This window comes from Phyllobates terribilis, unplaced genomic scaffold (assembly GCF_046119375.1).
Source record: "Phyllobates terribilis strain yellow unplaced genomic scaffold, ASM4611937v1 Scaffold_5__5_contigs__length_657084704, whole genome shotgun sequence".
Lineage (NCBI taxonomy): Eukaryota > Metazoa > Chordata > Amphibia > Anura > Dendrobatidae > Phyllobates > Phyllobates terribilis.
Genome location: NW_027362765.1, coordinates 324,407,117 through 324,428,640, shown reverse-complemented (window position 1 = coordinate 324,428,640; position 21,524 = coordinate 324,407,117). Strand labels below are relative to the sequence as shown.

The 21,524-nt window shown below is 44.3% G+C and overlaps 1 protein-coding gene across 1 annotated transcript; it reads left to right on the top strand.

Annotated features, from left to right (window-relative positions):
• The first annotated feature begins 998 nt into the window (after positions 1-998).
• LOC141271145 (proteoglycan 3-like) lies at positions 999-17,118 on the top strand. The gene is made up of 5 exons (XM_073681245.1): positions 999-1,155; positions 2,829-3,046; positions 11,542-11,676; positions 14,387-14,492; positions 16,858-17,118. The coding sequence occupies exons 1-5, from the start codon at positions 1,101-1,103 to the stop codon at positions 16,926-16,928; spliced, it is 585 nt and encodes a 194-aa protein (XP_073537346.1). The 5' UTR covers positions 999-1,100; the 3' UTR covers positions 16,929-17,118.
• The last annotated feature ends 4,406 nt before the right edge of the window (positions 17,119-21,524 follow it).

Genomic DNA, 21,524 nt, shown 5'->3' with positions numbered 1-21,524 from the left:
GACAATTCCGCCATTGTTCTTTTGGGGGGATATTAAAAAAAAAACGGGGCATCATAATTCTCCTGATCAGGTCAATTACTGTGATATTAATCATGTAAATATTGTTTAAAAAAAATGTCTTTGTGTTGCCATAACCCTTTTATTTTTCGTCGATGGAGCCTTGTGAGGGATTGTTTTTTGTGCACAGAGCTGACTTTTCTAGTTTAATTTTTTTTGGAAAATGTGACATTTTGATGCATTTTTTTTGTGGGGGTGGGGTGTGGGGGGTGAAATGCAGCGACCAAAAATGGCAAAGGCAAAATCTGCTGTTTCCATAAGTCTAATAATGTTCAGTCACTTCCCTATTACATCTTTGACTCCTTTGTTTGGAGTAATTCTCCTAATAAATGGAGGTCCCAGAGGTGGGATCACCACCTATTTCCAACGTTAAAGTGGTTGTCTGGCCTTAGGTCACAAGTCTGCAGTCACCTTATGTGACTGCAGACTTGTGAATTCTCACATCGCGCGTAAAGTGCACTGTGAGGATTCTCTGGTGCAGACGCCGGAATTATATGACCGCGAGTATGCAATTTGCATACTTCCAGTAATATTCCAACCATATTCTAGAAGGCACATGGCCGCATGTATGCAAATCGCATACTTGAGGTCACCCGCCCTCCACTACCAGCATGAGACAATCCTCGCAGCACGCAGTGCCTGCACATAGAGTGACTGCAGACGTGTAGCCTAAGGCCGGACAATCCCTTTAATTGCATACTACACCGTGTGCCATAAATTATTACCCCCTTAAATACAATATTTAGATGATCAGTTATTATGTTGTTTTAGAATAATTGCAAATGAATGTAACACATTTTAACTGATAACAATCCAAATCAACAAAATACTAAGAAACTTGAGTTATATGGTTGGTTAGACAGTTAAACTTAAGCAATCATTTCCGTCTGATTTTATCTGCTTTTTGCACCAACTTCTTATCAGCCTCATGGAGTAATGTATCTTGACTTTCAAGTTCCTAAATTCCAGATATAAAAGAGAAGACCTGAAATATCAGAATAAACCTGCAGAAGACCATCACATTGTTGAGAAGATACGAAGACATGTGGAAGCTTCTACTGCTCCTTGTGGTGGGGACCACCTTGGCTCAAGAATCTGGTGAGTTATAGGGTGTCCACTCTGACAGAATAGTGAAGGCTACAGCTGATCAGTGATCCCACAATCAGGGCTCTGGAACCCCAAGAATGAGGCTCTGTGCCCCCTCATGAATGGAGGGAGATGTTCATGCTCAACATCGCCTCCATTTGTTGTCTAGGGGAGTGCCAGAGAAACACAAACACGGCAATCTACTTTCTTTGGCAGCCCGATTAACAATTAGTGGAGCGGAGGTTGAGTATACGAACCTCTGCTCTATTCAGTGTGGTGCTCCCAAGCCCTGCTCTCAGGAGCCAGAGCTCCAATCTTGGGATCACTGAGGGTCCCAGTGGTCAGACCCCCAGCAATCAGCCAGTTATCCTCCAGCCTATGATTAGAGGATAACTTGATTATTTTGGTAATATTTGGTAATAACCCTTTTAAGGGAATACAGTATGACATCAGGTTTTTACTACCCCATCTGAGGACAGCATAATGTAGGGGCAGAGACCCTGGTTCCAGCGATGTATTGTTTGCTGTTATTTTGATAAAATCACTGTTTTATCTGCTGCAGATTTAGCAGTTCTCAGAATATTGAGCTCTGCATAACCCCACTCACACCACTGTAACAGTGGACAATGTACACAGAAAGCTGCCAATTCGTGGTGAGTGGAGTTATACAGACTTCATGAATATGGAGAACTACATGGCAGCAGCCTCACTGGTCCTCCAGTGATAATCTCCTGCTGATAAAACAGTCAGTGATTTTATGAAAACTACACTGAGCAGCCCAGTACATCACACTGTTCTCAGATTAGGTACCAAAAACCGGGTGACAGAATCCCTTTAAGAGCACCGATGTAGTTTTTTCCAAGCAAAATAAGATGAAGGCTTCCCATGTAGCTATTCACTTACATCCAGCTCTATTTACTTTTTAATATAGAGCTCTGAAAATTGTCTCTTCAGAGAGGAAGAGGACTAGTGCCACCTACAGGAAGTAGCAATCCTAAAAGTCAATATCGACCCTTTAACGAGCATTATCACATGACTTAGGATATAAGCCAGAACCAGAAACTCAATTTGCAGACACTGTGTTTCAGGGTACTGCCCATCGTCAGTGCAAAGTGTGAGTTCTGGCTTGGCTGGGTGAGAAGCGTCAGACCGTATCTAAGGGGTGACATTTCTCCTTGTGGAAAGCGATAATATGGAGCTCAAAACTCTGCCTCACATTCAAGGCAAAATCATACTGGGGATTTATAAAGGGGCAATATATTTATTTCACAGTTTTGTTTCTTTTCATACACCATAAAATCAATTTGCTTTTGCAGCATCTGACGGACATTGAGCACTGCTCCCAAAAAAAACCCATCGTTCTTTTCTGACTGTGGCCAGTTGTATTCCAATAATGATTACAGCAAACATGCTATTATTACTATCGGTACAATATCCATTGTACCTGGCATTTCTCATAAATGATGTCAGACGTGAGTGCCACCCTCTAGGTTTACCATATGACTTCTGAAAAATATATTTAGCAATTTTTATGCAATTCTAGGCGTCAAAGACCAACAGCATTCCAATAGAAAACATCTAGGAGAAGGGAGCCTTGAGACACCATCCGAACATGGACCTTAGGAGTGATAAGGCCTACAGAAGAAGCTCAACTCATGATATATGTTTTTGTCTTTTGTTTCCAGGAGATTATCCCCAGGAAATCGATGATCAGCTACTTAGAGTAGCCAACGATGAATACAATGATGAGAATGAGTTGGATGAAGAAGACTTGTCTGTAAATGAGGAAAGTGACTGTATTGAGCCAGATTTTACAGAAAAAGCAGAAGATGCTGCCTGTCCTAATAAAGCAACATGCAGTTACCATATTTTCTTTAGGCCTAGGCGCTTCTACAGAGCCACGGTATGTTCATATAACTAATTAATGGCCTTAACCCCTTCCTGCAGAGGCCAATTTCCATTTTTTGTTTTAGTTTATTCCTCCCTTTTATCCAAGAGCCTATACCTTTTTTTCTGTCCACATAGACGTATGAGGGCTTGTTGTCTGCAGGAGGAGTTGTACCATTGAATGGAATCATTCATTTTACCACATAGTGACGCGCCCCCTGGGGCCGTGGGATACTCGGTAGCCGGGCCGGTCGATGCTAGGGGATGTCACTGTGGCAGTGACCCAGTCTGTGACCCAGGGCAGTCAATTAAAGGGCAAAAGCAAAAGGGGAATAAAGTTTTTAAAGAGATAATGTTCGTGATGCCACCTGTGGTATGCAGCTATATGGGGCCGCCGCTGCGGAGCAGATCCTCTGGAGCTGATGGTGACGCAGCAGAGTTGGTTCAGCTTTCCATAGGCAGAGCTTAGCCCCAGGGCAGGAAATGGTGATGTTATAGATGTTGCTGTGCAGTGTAGTGCAGGTGATGGCGCAGATAATGACCAGTCCACAACTTAATGGCGGTTTCCTCTTATCTTTACTTGCAGTTGTTAAGCAGACCGGGGCACGGGTACTAGGTGGTAGTAGAGGTCTAGGCAGCCTGGAAGCAAGTTGGGAATCCACCTCGCCAGGTGAAGCTGTAGGCCTTCCCTTTGCGCTAATCTCTTTGGCCCTGCTGCTTGTAGCCATTCTGCGGCCCTCGTCCCTGAGTAAAACGTCTATTTCCTCACCCGTATGACAGGCAGCTCGGGCCTTCCTGGAGTGTCGCTCCCATGTGGTGGTGTTGGGCCCTGCGGTGCTGCTGAGCCTCCGGGCGTCTGATGGGGCCAGGAGACCTGCAGTCTTCTGCCCTCTGGTTTCTGCTGCTGGGCCTTCAGTGCCCCACAACCTCGGACTCCGGTGTCCGGTTCTTCTGCGTTTCTCTCCTCTGAGGTGAGCTAGCTTACAGCTCCACTCCCCAGGTCCTTCCTCGTTGTCCTCTAACTCCTCTCAAATCACTCTTACTAACCCTGCCTCCAGATACCAGTTGCTATGGGGAGGAGCTCCCCTTGCTGGTCTGGAGCCAGGGAAGTGTTCTATGCTAGTAAACCTGACTAGGGGACCCCTCCTTGCTTCCAGGCATGGCATCACCTCTTGTGAGGGAGGCAATGCCACTGTGTCAACCTGACCCCTGGGGTGTCACAATAGTGTAATGCAAATAGGGAAAAAATTCCAAGTGGGGACAAATTGCAACAAAAATGCAATTTTTACGTTGTTTTTTGGGACTTGTTTTTACAGCGTACGTTGTGTGGTAAAAATAACCTGGCAGAAAGATTCTCATCATCAATGTGATTACAGTGATACCAAACTTGTCCAATTTTTTTATTATTTTAGTGGTAAAAAAAATTTCAAGGAGCTGTGTGATGGCTTATTTTTTGCAAGTCGAGATAACATTTTTATTGATACATATTGGGATAGTTGTGACTTTTTGACCATTTCTTACAGTACTTTTTGTGAGTTTGCAGAGATTAATTTTGACGTTCTTGAATTTTTTGTGTTTTTGTTTTTTGCTCCTCTTCTTCCCAGTGTCATAACTTTTTTATGTTTCAGTCAATATGGCTGTGTGAGGGCTTATTTTTTGCGGGTTGAGTTGTACTTTTGAACGACACCACTGGTTTTACCATATTGTGTACTGGAAAATGGGAAAAAATTCCAACTACGGTGAAACTGCAAAAAAAGTGCAATTCCACAGTTGTTTTTTTTACCATGTCCACTGAATGCTAAAGCTGACCTGCCATTATAATTCTCCAGGTCATTTCGAGTTCGTAGATACCAAACATGTATAGGTTCTTCTTTATTTAAGTAGTGAAAACAAAATCTAAAGTTTGTTGTTTTTTTAAAATGTCACCATATTCCGAGACTTGTAGCGTCTCAATTTTTTGGAATGTGGGGCCGGGTGAGGGCTTATTTTTTGTGCACCAAGCTGACATTTTTATTGATACCATCTTGGGGTAGATAGAAATTTTTTATCTCCCGTTATTGCATTTCATTGCAATGTTGTGGCGACCAAAAAAAATTATTTCTGGCATTTTGATTTTTTTTCTCGTTATGCCGTTTACCGATCGGATTAATTATTTTTTTTTTCGATAGATCGGGCAATTCTGAACACGGTGATACCAAATATGTGTGTATTTGATTTTTTTAATTGTTTTATTTTGAATGGGGGCGAAAGGAGGGTGATTTGAACTTTTAAGCATTTTTTATTTTTTAAATATTTTTAAAAAAAAATTTTTCACTGGCTTCAATAGTCTCCATGGGAGACATGAAGCTGCAATCATCTGATTGCTTGTGCTACACATGTGTAGCAAAAATGCACACTTGCTATGAGCGCTTACCGCTACAAGGCGCTTATAGCATCCCGGCAATGACAACCGCAGGGGTCTTCTGCAGACCCCGGATTGTCTTGCCAACCCATGACCCACGGTCATGTGACACGGGCACCAATGGGCGGGATTAGTGACGCGCTTCCAGAACTGCCATGTTAAATGCCGCTGTCAGAGATTGACATCGGCATTTAATGTGTTAACAGCTGCAGGTTGATCACGATTCCTGTTAGGGGCACATGACAGCTGAGCCGATCAAATTTAAACGACGGTTAGGCCACGGCCCCACTATCAGTATTTGGTCAGTATTCTTTCTCAGGAGAGGGAGCCAAAACCAGAAGTGGGTGATAAATGCAGAATTGGTGACTTGTTGCTATTATACCTTTTCTCTGATTGTTCCTCAATGGATTTTGGCTCCCACTCCTGAGAAAAAATACTGACTGAATACTGATAGTGGGGCCGTGGCCTTACTGTTTAAAGCACCACTCAAGCATTTAGTTTTTCTTCACCATTGGAGTGGTGCTTTAAATGTAAGCCCTCTGCCCCTGGTCATATACTCACCCTCCGGCGTCTTCACCGTTTTTTGGCGCTAGTCCAATCTCGGCGCCATCTTGAGAGCGCAGCTTCTGAGTTGGCTGGAACTCAGAAGCTACGTCATACGCTCTCAATACAAGTCTACGAAAGCCAGAACAAGACTCTCATAGATTTACATTGAATACGGAAGGAAAGTTGAAGATAGAGAACAATAGAGAAAAGGAAAGAAAAGAATCTGTGTGTAAAATGCTTCAAGTTGTAAAAGAAACGTTCCTAAGACTGTGTACCCGCTATCTCTTGTATATATTTCCTATCAAGTTCCCCTTAAGTAAAAAGTTTATTTTTGAATGATGGTCTCCTTCACTGAACTGTGAAACATCCGGTCCTAGCAAACCAGCAACATCGGTTACATGAGGCCTTCACACTCGTAGCACCCTCACAGCATAAGTTCACACAACCAGCCAGGACCCCCACTTTCATGTATCGTACCGAGGTGCAACAGATGAGTACCTCGCTCATGGGTACAGCCCCATGCCATATTGCAGTTAAACCATGGGCAACATGAATCAGTCACTGTTTGCGCGATGGCAGCCAGGTATGTTTTACACTGCAGAGTTTGAAAGCAAATATCAGTTGAAAATCTAGTAGTGGACTTTGTGTCTTGGCTGACTAATCTGAGTCATGTCCCTTGCTGATTTGTCCCCACCCCATTAAGTGCAATAGTGCAACCAGTGTCTGATTCCGGCTGCCTGTGGGTCAGACAGAATAAATCTGCTGTCAGAGCTGCTTTAACAAAAAATTATTTAAATGGAATCTGTCATCAAATGTATTCTTACCAACCTGAGAGCAGCATACAATGGCATGTAAAAGTTTGGGCACCCCTGGTCAAATTACTGTATTTGTGAACAGATAAGCAAGTTAAAGATGAAATAGTCTCTAAAAGGGCTAACGTTAAAGAAGAAACATTTCCTTTGTATTTTAGGCAAAACAAACGTATATATATATATATATGTATATATATATATACATATATATATATACATATATATATATATATATATATATATATATACATACTGTGTGCAGGATTATTAGACAAGTTGTATTTTAGAGTATTATTTTTATTATTGATCAACAACTATGTTCTCAATCATCCCAAAAGACTCATAAATATCCAAGCTTAATAGTTTTGGAAGTTGGAGTGGGTTTTTTTTAGATTTGGCTATCTTAGGAGGATATCTGTTTGGGCAGGTAACTATTACTGTGCAGAATTATTAGGCAACTTAATAAAAAACAAATATAATCCCATCTCACTTGTTTATTTTCACCAGGTAAACCAATATCAGTGCACAAAATTTAGAAATAAACATTTCTGACATGCAAAAACAAAAACCAAAAAAATTAGTGATCAATATAGCCACCTTTCTTTATGATGACACTCACTAGCCTTCCATCCATAGATTCTGTCAGTGCTTGATCTGTTTTCGATCAACATTGCGTGCAGCAGCCACCACAGGCTCCCAGACACTGTTCCGAGAGGTGTACTGTTTTCCCTCCCTGTAGATCTCACATTTTATTATGTACCACAGGTTCTCTATGGGGTTCAGATCAGGTGAACAAGGGGGCCATGTCATTATTTTTTCTTCTTTTAGACCTTTACTGGCCAGCCACGCTGTGGAGTAGTTGGATGCATGCGATGGAGCATTGTCCTGCATGAAAATCATGTTTTTCTTGAACGATACCGACTTCTTCCTGTACCACTGCTTGAAGAAGTTGTCTTCCAGAAACTGGCAGTAGGTCTGGGAGTTGAGCTTCACTCCATCCTCAACCCGAAAAGGTCCCACAAGTTCATCTTTGATGTTACCAGCCCATACCAGTACCCCACCTCCACCTTGCTGGCGTCTGAGTCGGAGTGGAGCTCTCTGCCCTTTACTGATCCAGCCTCTGGCCCATCCATCTGGCCCATCAAGAGTCACTCTCATTTCATCAGTCCATAAACCTTTGAAAAATCAGTCTTAAGATATTTCTTGGCCCATTCTTGACGTTTAATCTTATGTTTCTTGTTCAAAGGTGGTCATTTTTCATCCTTCCTTACCTTGGCCATGTCCCTGAGTATCGCACACTTTGTGCTTTTTGATACTCCAGTAACGTTGCAGCTCTGAAATATGGCAAAACTGGTGGCGAATGGCATCTTGGCAGCTTCACGCTTGATTTTCCTCAATTCATGGGCAGTTATTTTGCGCCTTTTTTGGCCAACATGCTTCTTGCGACCCTGTTGGCTATTTGCCATGAAACGCTTGACTGTTCTGTGATCACGCTTCAAAAGTTTGGAAATTTCAAGACTGCTGCATCCCTCTGCAAGACATCTCACAATTTTGGACTTTTCAGAGCCCGTCAAATCTCTCTTCTGACTCATTTTGCCAAAGGAAAGGAAGTTGCCTAATAATTAAGCACACCTTATATAGGGTGTTGATGTCATTAGTCAACACCCCTCCTCATTACAGATGCACATCACCAAATTTACTTAATTGGTAGTTGGCTCTCAAGCCTATGCAGCTTAGAGTAGGACAAAATGTGTAAAAAGTATCGTGATCAAAATACTCATTTGCCTAATAATTCTGCACACAGTGTATATATATATATATATATATATATATATATATATATATATATATATATAGTCATTTTTTTACATTAGAAAAATTGCACAAAGGAAAATGGGCTGATGCAAAACTTGGGCATCCTGCATGGTTAGTACCTAATAGCACCTGCTTTTGCAAGTATCACAACTTGTAAATGCTTTTTGTAGCCAGCCAAGAGTCTTTCAGTTCTTGTTTGAGGGATTTTCATCCATTCTTCCTTGGAAATTTCTTCCAGTTCTGTGAGATTCCTGGGTCATCTTGCATGCACTACTATTTTGAAGTCTAGCCACAGATTTTCAATGATGTTCAGATGAGGGGACTGTGAGGGCCATTGTAAAACCTTCAGCTTGTGCTTTTTGAGGTAGTGTATTGTGGATTTTGACATGTATTTATGATCATTATCCATCTGCTGAAGCCATCCTATTTTCAACTTCAGCGTTTTTACAGATGGTGTTATGTTTGCATCAAGAATTTCTTTAAATTTCTTTGAATCCATTTTTCTCTTTACCCATGAAATGTTCCCCATGTCATTGGCTGCTATACAACCTTAAAGTATGATTGATACACCCCCATGCTTAATGGTTGGCTAGATGTTCTTTTCCTGAAATTCTGTGCCCATTTTGTCTTCACACATAACTTTAATCATTGTGGCCAAAGAGTTCTATTTTAACCTCATAATTACACAGGACTTGTTTATAAAATACATCAGGCTTGTTTAGATGTTCTTTTGCATACTTCTGGCGCTTTATTTTACAGTGAGAACACAGGAGACGTATTCGTCTGATGACTATTCCATGAAGGCCATATTTATGCAGATGTCTCTGAACAGTAGAACAATGTACTACAACTCCAGAGTCTGCTAAATTTTTCTGACGGTCTTTTGCAGTCAAGCACAGTTTCTGATTTGTCTCTCTAGCAATCCTACGATCAGCTCCAACTGAAATTTTGCTTGGTCTACTAGACCTTATCTTGACCTCCACTGTTGTTGTTAACTGCCATTTCTTAATTACATTTCAAACTGATGAAAGGGCAACTTGAAGATGAATTGCTATCTTCTTATAGCCTTCCCCTGCTTTGTGGGCCTGCACCATTTTCAGGATACTAGTCAGCTGCTTAGAAGAACCCAAGGCTGCTGTGTTATGGCACAAGGTTAGAGGAGGCTGGATTTTTATAAAGCTGGGAAATTTACGTCACCTGGCCTTTCTTAACAATGATGGTGAACAAGCCATAACCCTAACAGGCTAATTAAGGTCTCCAATGGTGCCAAAACTTTTGCATCAGCCCATTTTTCTTTTTGTAATTTTTAAAATGTAAAAAATTACAATAGATTTTTTTTTTGCTTAAAATACAAAGGAAATGTGTCATCTTTACCGTCAGTCCTTTTGGAGATCATTTCATCTTCCATTTGTTTAACTGTTCACAATAACAGTAATTTTGACCAGGCGTGCCCAAACTTTTATATACCACTGTAATTTAGGCACAAAGACAGTAACTGTAGTTGTGTGACACTTACTTGGCTCTTTCCTGTAGTTTTGATAAAATCTGTTTATGTTCTGCAGCTCTGCTAGTCCTCTCAGTGAAAAGTTCTGTTTAACCCCACCAATGGCATTGATTGACAGCTTTCTGATTTTACAGTGCAGTAGCTGAAACTGTCAATCAGTGGTGGGAGGAGAAAATAGTCGGAGATCATAAATACCGAGGACTACAGAGCAAAAGCTCATCATTGAAAGGACTAGCTGCAGATATAACAGTGACTTTCTCAAAACCAGCAAAAACCCAGGTGACAAACTCTTCAAACTGTTATTTTCTGCTGACACATTCCCGTCAAGGATCTCTTCAAGCAACAGAAGAAGCCTTATCCTCCATGTTATACACACACGTACACCATTATATAACTACTATCTATTGAACCCGTTCTACGCCCGGGTGGCAAGCATTTTTATTGGTATATGGTCTCCCATGCTGGTATGTGCTGCACCCATCCTGGTATTTGTGCTACCCCCATCCTGGTATTTGTGCTCCCCAATCCTGTCTCCACCATACTATCCTGGTATGCATGGCACCCCTCACCCCCAATCCTGGTATGCATGGCACCCCTCATCCCCAATCCTGGTATGCATGGCACCCTCACCCCCCAATCCTGATATGTGTGGTACCCCTTACCCCCCAATCCTGGTATGTATGGTCCCCTCACCCCCCAATCCTGGTATGTGTGGCCCCCTCATCCCCCAATCCTGGTATGCATGGTCCCCTCACCCATCAATCCTGGTATGCGTGGTCCCCTCACCCCCCAATCCTGGTATGTGTGGTACCCCTCACCCCCCAATCCTGGTATGTATGGCACCCCTCACCACCCAATCCTGGTATGCATGGTCCCCTCACCCCCCAATCCTGGTATGTGTGGTCCCCTCACCCCCCAATCCTGGTATGTGTGGCCCCCTCATCCCTTTCACGCTGTACACACATACAAAAAAATAAACACTTATACTCACCTTTCTTCTCCGTGCTCCAGCGCTGCTGCATCCTGTTCTGCCGGAGGCCGGGGGAGGAGTGTCTTTGCTGAAGACACACTGCAAATGTGTCTTCAGTAAAATGGCGCCAGAAAGCACTATGCGCATGCACCGATCCAACGCCTCACTCCTGCACCGGTCTCTGGCGAAGAGAGGCGCCGCGGCAACGCTCCTCCTGGTCAGGTATGTAAGTATGGCGCTGGAGATCGTATGCGTTCAGTGCCTACGCATCCCGCGATCTCCGGCGCCATGCACCTCCTCTTACCGGTAATGGCTGGATGCCTGCTTCTGTCTGGAGCCAGACTGCGCGTTACACATGCGCAGTCTATAAAAGCTTCAGACAGAGACACGTATCCCCGGTTATATTATAGATATTAGTATGATAATACAAGATTAACCTTTTCTATTCATTTTTCTTTCATAGCGTGTCTGTCGTAACTGGAGAGGTGATCTGAGCTCCATCCATAGCAGTAAAATAAATAGTTATCTACAAAGATTCCTAAGAGGAATTGTTAAAAATTCCAGCTATGTTTGGATTGGTATTTGGAAGAAGAAAACAGTAAGTACATCAACATTTTCCACACTTATAGCAATGAGTCATGTTATTTCCTTGAGTTGCATAGATAGATTTAATATGGGACAGCAATGGCCTAACTATAATAGGTGCAAAGGTTGCAGGTGCAACCAGGCAATGGGTTTTGGGGCCAAAATGGTCACTTTGGGGCCACAAGCTTTGAAATACACCACTTTGGGACATTATATTAGGGCTTGACAATGGCATCACATCCTACCAACATTTCCTATACTTATGGGACCTTCCAATGAATCATAATTTCTTTAGGACCTCATGGGAAGGTTTAATATGGGACACCCAACTAGGGCTTGACAAAGCCATTACATCCCACCATCTGGGAACAGGAAGGCCTGAGACTATCTGTTTTTCCTACCTATGGGACACATAGCATCTTTGTAGGCCGTGAAATGCGCAGCTTTTGCATGATAGGCTGTTTTTAGGGTATGTGCCGACAACGCCTTACATCTGGAAGCCGCATAAATTAAAGCTAAAAATGGTCCAAAAATAATTAATGTAATGCATTGCAATGTCAAAACAACTTGCTATGCATACAGTATGTTCCATCTATTTTCACTTCTTATAAAGGGGCTTTAAAGGGGTTTTCCCATGAAAGAAAGTTGATTTTAATCAATGTATCTTGGAATAATAATAACTTCCACAATTGGATGTGTTTAAATAAAATGTTCCTGTGCTGAGATAATCATATCAATGTTCCCCTGTGTAATGGCTGTGTCTGACTGTGTACGGAACGGTTATAGGAAGTTTTGCCCCCAGCAGTTCGCCCCTAGCAATTTGCCCTCAGCAGTTCGCCCCCATCTGTTCGCCCCCAGGTACATTTTTCGCCCCCGCACATTTCGCCCCTATCATTTCGCCCCCAGGAAGATTCGCCCCCGCACATTTCGCCCCCACACGGGGGCGAACTGGGGGCGATATGTGCGGGGGGTGAGATGTGCGGGGGCAAAACATCGTGGGGGCCAAATGCTGGGGACGAAATGTGCGGGAGCGAAATGTACCTGGGGGCGAATTGCTGGGGGCGAACAGCTGGGGGGCGAAACATCCAATTCCCGTATGGAACACGGTCTGGTCATACCACAGCTCCTGGGCGGGGGGGGACGACAAAGGAGTATACAGATATTACATCATGGGATCACAGCTGATTCTTTTTGTGAGGTAAAATATTTCACTGCCTGTTTTTAAACAATGTTTTACTTCAAAGTAAGAATCAGCTGTGATCCCCTGCTGTAATGTCTGTATACTCTTTTGCTTCCTCCCCTGCCCAGGAGCTGTGGTATGATCAGACCGTGTCCGTGCACAGTCAGATACAGCCATTATACAGGGGCATATTTATAAGATTATCTCAGCACAGGAACATTTTTTTTAAACACATACAATTATGGAACTTATTATCATTCCAAGATCTATGGATTAAAATTAACTTTTGTTCGTGGGAAAACCCCTTTAAGCTTCGAAAGTCATAAAGTGGTTAAATGAATTGACCTGTCCACTCTCAGACATCTTCTGCCATTACTGTATGTTATATATGAAAAAAAAAATGCTGATGATAAAGCCACGGCAAAAATTACTAAGACGACATGGAAGACGCTTTAGGGAAAACACTGCTGGCATCTAATTTATGCAGGTACACCGGCATCTAAAGAAGGTCATTTGTACATAACCTTAGAGATAAAAGCTAAAATAAAAACAAAATGAGCAAAAACCCTTCAGTAAATAAATAGTAATAGTATATGGAAATAACATTGGGTGCGTAATTGACACTATTTTGATCACAAGACCTGAAAAATCATCCTACCACGACAAGGTGTACCCAATCAGGATGAACCCTAACTCTTGTAGTTCACCTCGCTGTGTTTCAGCAGACCTCAAAATAGACAGGGGCAGAGCAGGACCCAGACCTGACTGTGTCACATCTGCCCGTGGACAGCTATATACACAAAATGCACAGCCCAAAAGGGGGAAGGAGGCAAGGCCCTATATGTACAAAAAGTTAACACAAAACCAATGAAATGAGCCGGATCACATGCTGGTATAAGGGCAATGTGTAGGTGCATATTCACACTGTGGCCATTTAACAGACAAAACCTAAGATAAGGAGCAAATACCCTGCAGGAAGTAAATAAATAGTAATAGTACATGTAAATAACATAGGATGCTTAAACTCACTTGACACAATTTTGATCAAAAGAGTGTAAGAGCCATTCCATCACGACAAGGTGTATCCAATTGAGATGGACCCTAACTCTTGTAGCTGACTTTACTATATGTCAGCAGATGTCAAAATAGATATGGGCATAGCAGGAGCCAGACATGACTGTTTTGCACCTGCCCGTGAAAACCCTTAGAGGTAAACTGGCAGCTTGGGCACTACGGCATTGCTTACAGCATTATGGCTCCCACAGTGGAACCATATCATATTTCTATGTGGGGCCTGTGGTTCCATTTTATTTATGCAGAGTTATAAAATCCTATCCGCCTGCAGTCACCACTAGGAGATGAGTAATATGTATGTAGATTCCTTCAGCTCCATTAATTTCAAGACAGATTATAAAGCAAGAAAGTTGTATTCTCTCGGGAGAAGCCCCTGACCCTTCCTGCCCCTGGGCCCAGATGAGTGTGAATGAGCCTCTGACTCCCACATACAGCATTTGGAAGTAATGAAACATCACTTCCTTTCTAGCGTCGCTCATACTGGAATATTGATGGAACCAAATGGAGTTATACCAACTTCGCTGCTAAACAACGCAAATCCAGCGGACGATGGTGTGTTGCCATGAATATAAACTGTAAGTACAGTAAAAAATGACCGTGACCATATTTTTATCATTTAGATTTATTTTCCCATGGTTATTCTATACCTTTCTGTATTGAGTCTGTGGGGTTCTGCTCGGTCACTGTACGTTGGACACATTAGATATTTAATGCAGTGTGAGGTTAGACGATGTGCAGAGAGGCTAATTTCTCTTAAAGGGGTTGTCCAGTGTAATTTGATAAGTCTGCAGTCACTCTATGTGACTGCAGACTTATGAATCCCCCCAGAGCATGCACTGTGCACTGCAGGGGATTCGCCGGTTTCTCAGCTGGAACCAGTCGGTACATATTCGTTATGCATACTCCCAGCCAGGGCCCATCTAGTGGGCGCGGCCTAGCTCCATACACATCTATTGAACGAGGCAAAGCCCACTAGACACCCTCGTCCACTGGACGGCCGCACAGGAATGGATGGGGCGTGAGGCCCCATATGGAGTGAGGCCGCGCCCACTAAATGAGCCCTGGCCGGGAGCATGCATAACACGATTGTACCCGCCAGTCCGGGCTCAGAAACCGGCGAATCCTCGCAGCACACAGTGCATGCTATGGGGGGATTCAAAAGTCTGCAGTCTCACAAAGTGACTGCAGAACTATCGATTGAGAGCGGATAACCCCTTTAATTTGGGGACTTTTTACCATTGAAATAGCCTTAGCCTGACATTTCCCTATTTCATCCTTGCCGACAATATTCATTTTTTCCACAAGATTTTTTCTTATTCTTTTAACACCCTAGAACGCATGACCATAAAAATCTACACTTTCACATACCTGGGGCCTTTTAGTCCCGTGTGCAAATAATAAATAAATGACCAACTGGAAATGACAAACAACTATATACCTGAGGAATACCTAGAGTTTCAAAATTCTAACTAAAGAAATCTTGCAGAAAATAGAAAACAATTAACAGGGCGGGCCTGCGAGGCCCCAGGTATGCGTTCTAGGGTTAAACTCCTTAACCCATTAAGGATGCGGCCAATTTTCATTTATGTACATTCTTTTTTTTTCCTCCTCTTCTTTAAAAGCCATAACATATTAATTTTTCCATAAGCATAGAAGAACAAGGGCTTGTTTTTTGCGGGATGACTTACATTTTTACTTGACACCATTCATTTTACTATTTAAAGGGAACCAGACAACTTCTCCAGGCCCTCCAAACCGCCACCATGTATTTATTGATCCCTTAATATCCTTCCTTACGAGCCCTTTTAGTAACTCATTGATTTCTGCATATGCCTAATATCTATTTTATAGCTGCAGTTGCAATATTAGTGGGTGACTAGTCTTGGGGGAGTTGTTTTCCCCAGACTAATCTTCCCATTAATCATGTTACAATGTGTGGATAAATAATCATACTGACCTGGAGAATCATTTTTACCATAAAATGAATGTCACGAAAACAAAAACATTCCATGGTGGAATTGCATTTCTTTTTTCACAATTTCACCACACTTGGAATCTTTTTTCCCATTTTCCCATACATTAAAATGGATGGTGTTATTCAAAATTTAATGTTGTACTGCTCAAAAACGAGTCCCCATAAAGCTACGTCAAAAGAAAATTAAAAAGTTATGGCTCTCAGAAAAAGGGAAGGGAAAAATGAAATTGTAAAAGAAAATTGGATCCGCCCTTAAAATGTTAAAAGGGTTTTCGCTTCAGCAATGCCCTACTCACCAGTCTCCAAGCTTCTTACTTGCTAGGTGCACTCCTGAAAATTGACAGTCTGGAGCAGCGACTTGGCAGCACTGCTTGTCCTAACTGTGCCCTCTCCAATGCTGCAAGCAGAAGCCGATTTGTGTCTGCAACAGACGGAGGAGAGTGGGGGCACTTTAGGTGTCCAGCTCCAGCCATCTGACCAGCTACAGAACAGAACTTGCAGCCTGTACAGAAAAGACCTTGCAAGCTTGCACTCCTTGCCTAAGAGACCAGACACTGCTGGTAGGCCGCAGTAGTAGCTGGTAACTCAGGCAATGAGTGGTAAAATATAACATTACTGGTTCTTAAGAATAGAGAGGTAAATTGCAAAGTTGCTGTTTTTGACTAGTCTTTTGCTATTTTGCTCATTTAAGGAGGCTGTCCAGGCTTATCATGAAAGTCTACAGTCACATAAAGTGACTGCAGACTTGAGGATCTTCACATTGTGCACTGTGAGGATTCTCTGGTGCCAACAGCGAGACCAAGAGGTCATCTAATCGCAAGTATGCGATATGCACACACCTGGCCACATTCTGACTACACTACTCAATGAGCGAAGCCATGAATGAAATGAAATTAAAAAAACAGGACAATCCCTTTAACAACATGAGACAATCCCTTTGACCTTATCTTTATTTTATCTTTCAGCTGGCAAGTGGTACTCTCTCAACTGCCAAACTGAATTGCCATTTATCTGTGCTTTTGGAGAACTCAACTAATCTTTTATGTATCAGCTTTGAATGATTGCAGCCTGAAGATGCGCCAAGAAATGGTTTACCATGCATAAGTGTTGAATTAGTCACAGTCTTGGGACACAAGTCCCTAGTTTTCCCCAATTACTCCATAAGAATGTGCTCCTTACTCCTTTGCTATGTAGCTTCTAATAAAAGTATAATACATTTTCATGTATTTTGATATTTTGTCAATTTCTTTATTATTGTATAACATTCATGCCCAACATTAAAAATTTGTTTCAGTGTGTCAGTGAAGCAATTGACACCAGTTTCCTGTTCAAAATAGTTACCTACAGGCCAGATATGTAAAACTATGTTTTCTAAGTCACACGGATTACATATATGTTTTCAGAAAATACTGCCATTTCTGGCCTCCATTAAAAATTTGTTTCAGTGTGTCAGTCAAGCAATTGACACCAGTTTGCTGTTCAAAATAGTTACCTACAGGCCAGGTATTTAAAACTCGACCTTCCTGTCCCAATTAATAGGGGACTGCAGAACACCACTACTGAACACAGAGCAGTGTGAAAAGGTTATTGGTTGGATAGCACTTAATGCTTCCAGTCACTTAGCCTCCACCACCACCACCTTGTCTTCCACATGGTCAAGTCTCAGTAGCTGTGAGTCTGGACCGCATATTCCTCACCCTGAACGTCCTTCCTGCCACCATGCCGAGTGCACAGAGACAACTGATTCCACACTTAGACACTCCGAAGAGCTGTTCACTTTTTCATTTATAGATTCGGGCCTCTCGCCCGGTCCACTTGAAGCGGGGCAAGAGGAGATCGCATGTAGCAATGCCCAAATATTTGAGCAGCCACGATCCCACGAAGGCGATGGTGGGAAAATGTCACAAGAGGTGGACGATGATGAGACACAATTGCCAGAAAGTCAGGAGGAAGACCAGAGTGCGGAAGTGGAAGACGAGATAGTGGATGATATAGTAACTGACCTAACCTGGCAAGAGGATATGCAGAGCGAGGAGAGCAGCACACAGGGGGAGGGAGGCAGAGCACCCCAACAGGCAGGAAGAAGAAGTGTGGTGGCCGCAGAAAGAAGGTAGACAACCGTTCCCCGTAACACCAACACGAAGGAAGTTGCCAGTACAACTGTTAGTGCTTCCCGAGTCTGGTTGTTTTTTAAAGACTCTGCCGATAACCCCAAAAAGGCCATTTGCACCACCTGCCAGCCCAGCATCAGCAGGGGTGGCAAAACGACCAGCCTGACCACCACCAGCATGATCAGGTACATGGCAGCAAAGCACCCGACTTTGTGGGCTGAAGCACAGGGTCCAGGAACAGTGTCTGTGGGTGGCCCCACTGCTTCTTCCGCTGTTGTGCATGCAAGCCAATCCCCTGTCCATGGTGCATGAGAAGATGCCTCCTGCCCTGCACCTGTCATTGCACAGTCTCAAGAAGCAGCATTAGGAAGCATGTCCACGTTCTTGTCCCAGCGCAGCGTTCAGTTGTCCATACCCCAGTCCTTGGAACGCAAGCGCAAATACACAGCCAATGCCCCACAGGCCACACTACTAAATTCCCACATGTCGTGACTGCTTGCGCTAGAAATGTTGCCTTTTAGGCTCGCGGAGACGGAAGCATTCTGCAACTTGATGGCAGAGGCCGTTCCTCGGTACTCGGTCCCCAGCCGCCACTATTTCTCCGGGTGTGCCATCCCCGCATTACACAAGCACGTGTCCCAAAACATTAGCCATGCCATCAACAACGCAGTTACCGGTAAAGTCCACCTAACCACAAACACGTGGACAAGTGCTTGTGGGCAGGGAGGTCTCGTTGACGACACACTGGGTTAGCATAGTGGAAGCCAGGATCCAGTTGGACCTTGGGACGGAACACGTCCTCCCGACACCAAGGATCGCAGGCCCTAGGTCAATCTGGGTTCCACCACAGTCTACAGCTCCTGCACCTCATCCTCCTCAGCCTCCTCTTCCTCTTCAGACTCCATCTCCGAAATGACCACATCAGTCACAAGCTGGAAGCACTGCAGCACTGCCTCGGCCAAGCAGCAACAGGCTGTGTTGAAGATAATATGCTTAGGTGACAAACCGCACAATGCAAAAGAGTTGTGGACAGCTCTGAAAGAGCAGGCAGATCTGTGGCTCACACCTCTGAACCTACAGCCAGGCATGGTTGTGTGTGACAATGGTCGGAACCTTGTGGCGGCTCTGAGGCGAGGCGAGCTCACACATTTACCATGCCTGGCCCATGTGCTTAACCTCGTGGTTCAGCGGTTTCTCAAATCCTACCCGTAGCTGTTGGATCTGCTTGTCAAAGTACGCCGCCTGTGTGCCCATTTTAGAAAGTCAGCTACAGCTTCCGCCGCCCTTGCCGTGCTTCAGCAGCGTTTGCAGCTTTCGGCTCACAGACTGGTGTGTGATGTCCCCACACGTTGGAACTCTACACTACAGATGTTGGGAAGGATTTGTGAGCAGAAGAGGGCGGTTGTTGAGTACCAGCATCAACAAGGTCGTCGGTATTTAGTTCAGACTCCACACAAAAGACCTCAGGAGTGGACATGGATGTCAGACATATGTACCATCCTCCAAAACTTTGAGGACTCCACCAAGATGGTGAGCGGCGATGACGCCATAATTAGCGTCACCATCCCGCTTCTCTGTCTTCTGAAACGCTCTTTGCTCACAATCAAAGAGGATGCATTTCAGGCGGAGCACGATGAGATGGAGCAAGGAACCATACAGGGTGACTACACACAGACCAGCCTCATCTCATCCCAACGTGGATTGGGTGACAATGAGCAAGAGCAGGAGGAGGAAGAACAGAAGCTAGTTTCATGCGCTATAGACGGTACTACCTGCACAACTGTCATACCATCTGTTCAACGTGGATGGCCTGAGGACAGAGAGGAGGAGGAGGAGGAGAGCATGGTCACTTGTCCTCTTGGTGAGGACACGGAAGTCTTGCCTGTTAGCAGTCTGGCACGCATGGCTGAGATTATGTTACGCTGCCTTTCTCATGACCCTTGCGCTCTCAAAATTTTGGGTGACAGTCATTACTGGTTGGTGACACTTCTAGATCCACGCTACAAGTAGAACTTTATATCTCTTATTCCTGAGGCGGACAGGTCTACAAAAATGGTGCAGTACCAGAAGGTCCTTGTTGCGGAAGTATTAAAAAAATTTCCATCTGAAAACGCTGGCGGCAGAGGTCATAGTTCATTGGACAACCAAGGACTACAGGCGAGAGAGACACAACTCCAATCCAGCAGAGGCAGGGGAACACTGTCAAAGTTCTGGGAGAATTTTCTCAGCCCCTCCCATCTTACAGGCCCTGAGGCGCAGGGTACTCTCACAAGGAGTGCAAAGTTTGGGAGGATGCTGAAGGAGTACCTTGCCGACCATACCAACATCCTCCGTGATTCCTCTACGCCTTGGAGGTCCTGGCCTGCCCTGCCACTAGCGTTTTATCAGAGCGAGTTTTTAGTGCCGCTGGTGGAATTATAACTGATAAGCGCATCCGCCTGTCAACTGAAAATGCTGACAGGCTGACTCTTATAAAAATGAACAAGGGCTGGATTGGGCCAGACTTCTCAACACCACCGAATGATAGCAGTGTAACATATTCTCAAATCCAGTGTCTTTTTTTGGGAGGTGTATTCCCATGCACCTTTTCACACCCACACATGGGTATATGTGGCACCCCAGGGGTCCGGTTGCCACAGTGGCATTGCCTCCCTCACATTGTCTCCCTCACAAGATGCCATGCCTGGAAGCAAGCAGGGGTCCCCTAATCAGGTTTTACTAAGCATGCAACACTTTCCTGGCTCCAGACCAGTAAGGGGAGTTCCTCCCCTTGGCAACTGGGATCTGGGGGCGGGGTTAGTTAGTCTTAGTGTGATGAGTTGAAGTCAGGAAGTCGAGGAGAGAGGAGCTGGGGTCTGGAGCTGCGCGACAGCTCACCCCAGAAGAACCAGCACAGAAGAACCGGACACGGGAATCCGAGGCTGTGGGGCACCGAAGGCCCAGCAGTAGAAACCGGAGGGCAGGAGACTGCAGGTCTCCTGGCCCCATCAGATGCCCGGAGGCTCAGCAGCACCGCAGGGTCCAGCACCGCCACGTGGGAGCGACGCACCAGCAAGGCCCGAGCTGCCTGCCATACGGGTGAGCATAGAAACGTTGCACTCAGGGACGAGGGCCACCGCACAGCTACAAGCAGCAGGGCCAAAGAGTTTAGTGGAAAGGGAAGGCTTCCAACTTCACCTGGCAAAGAGGATTCTTTACTTGCTTCCAGGCTGCCCGAACTTCCACTTCTAGCCAGTACCCTAGTCCCGGCTTGTCTAATCACCACCAGTAAAGATAAGAGGAAACCGCCATTGAGTTGTGGACTGATTATTGCTGCGCCATCAACCCCTGCACTACAACGCCCAGCATAACCCATAACATCTACACTGCCCTGGAGCTAAGCTCTACCTGTGGAGAGCCACGCCATCCCTGCTGCAGTAACATCAGCTCCAGAGGACCTGCTCCGCAGCGGCGGCTCCCTTAGCCGCATACCACAGGTGGCGTCACGAACTTTATACGATCACTATAAATCCCCTATCAAT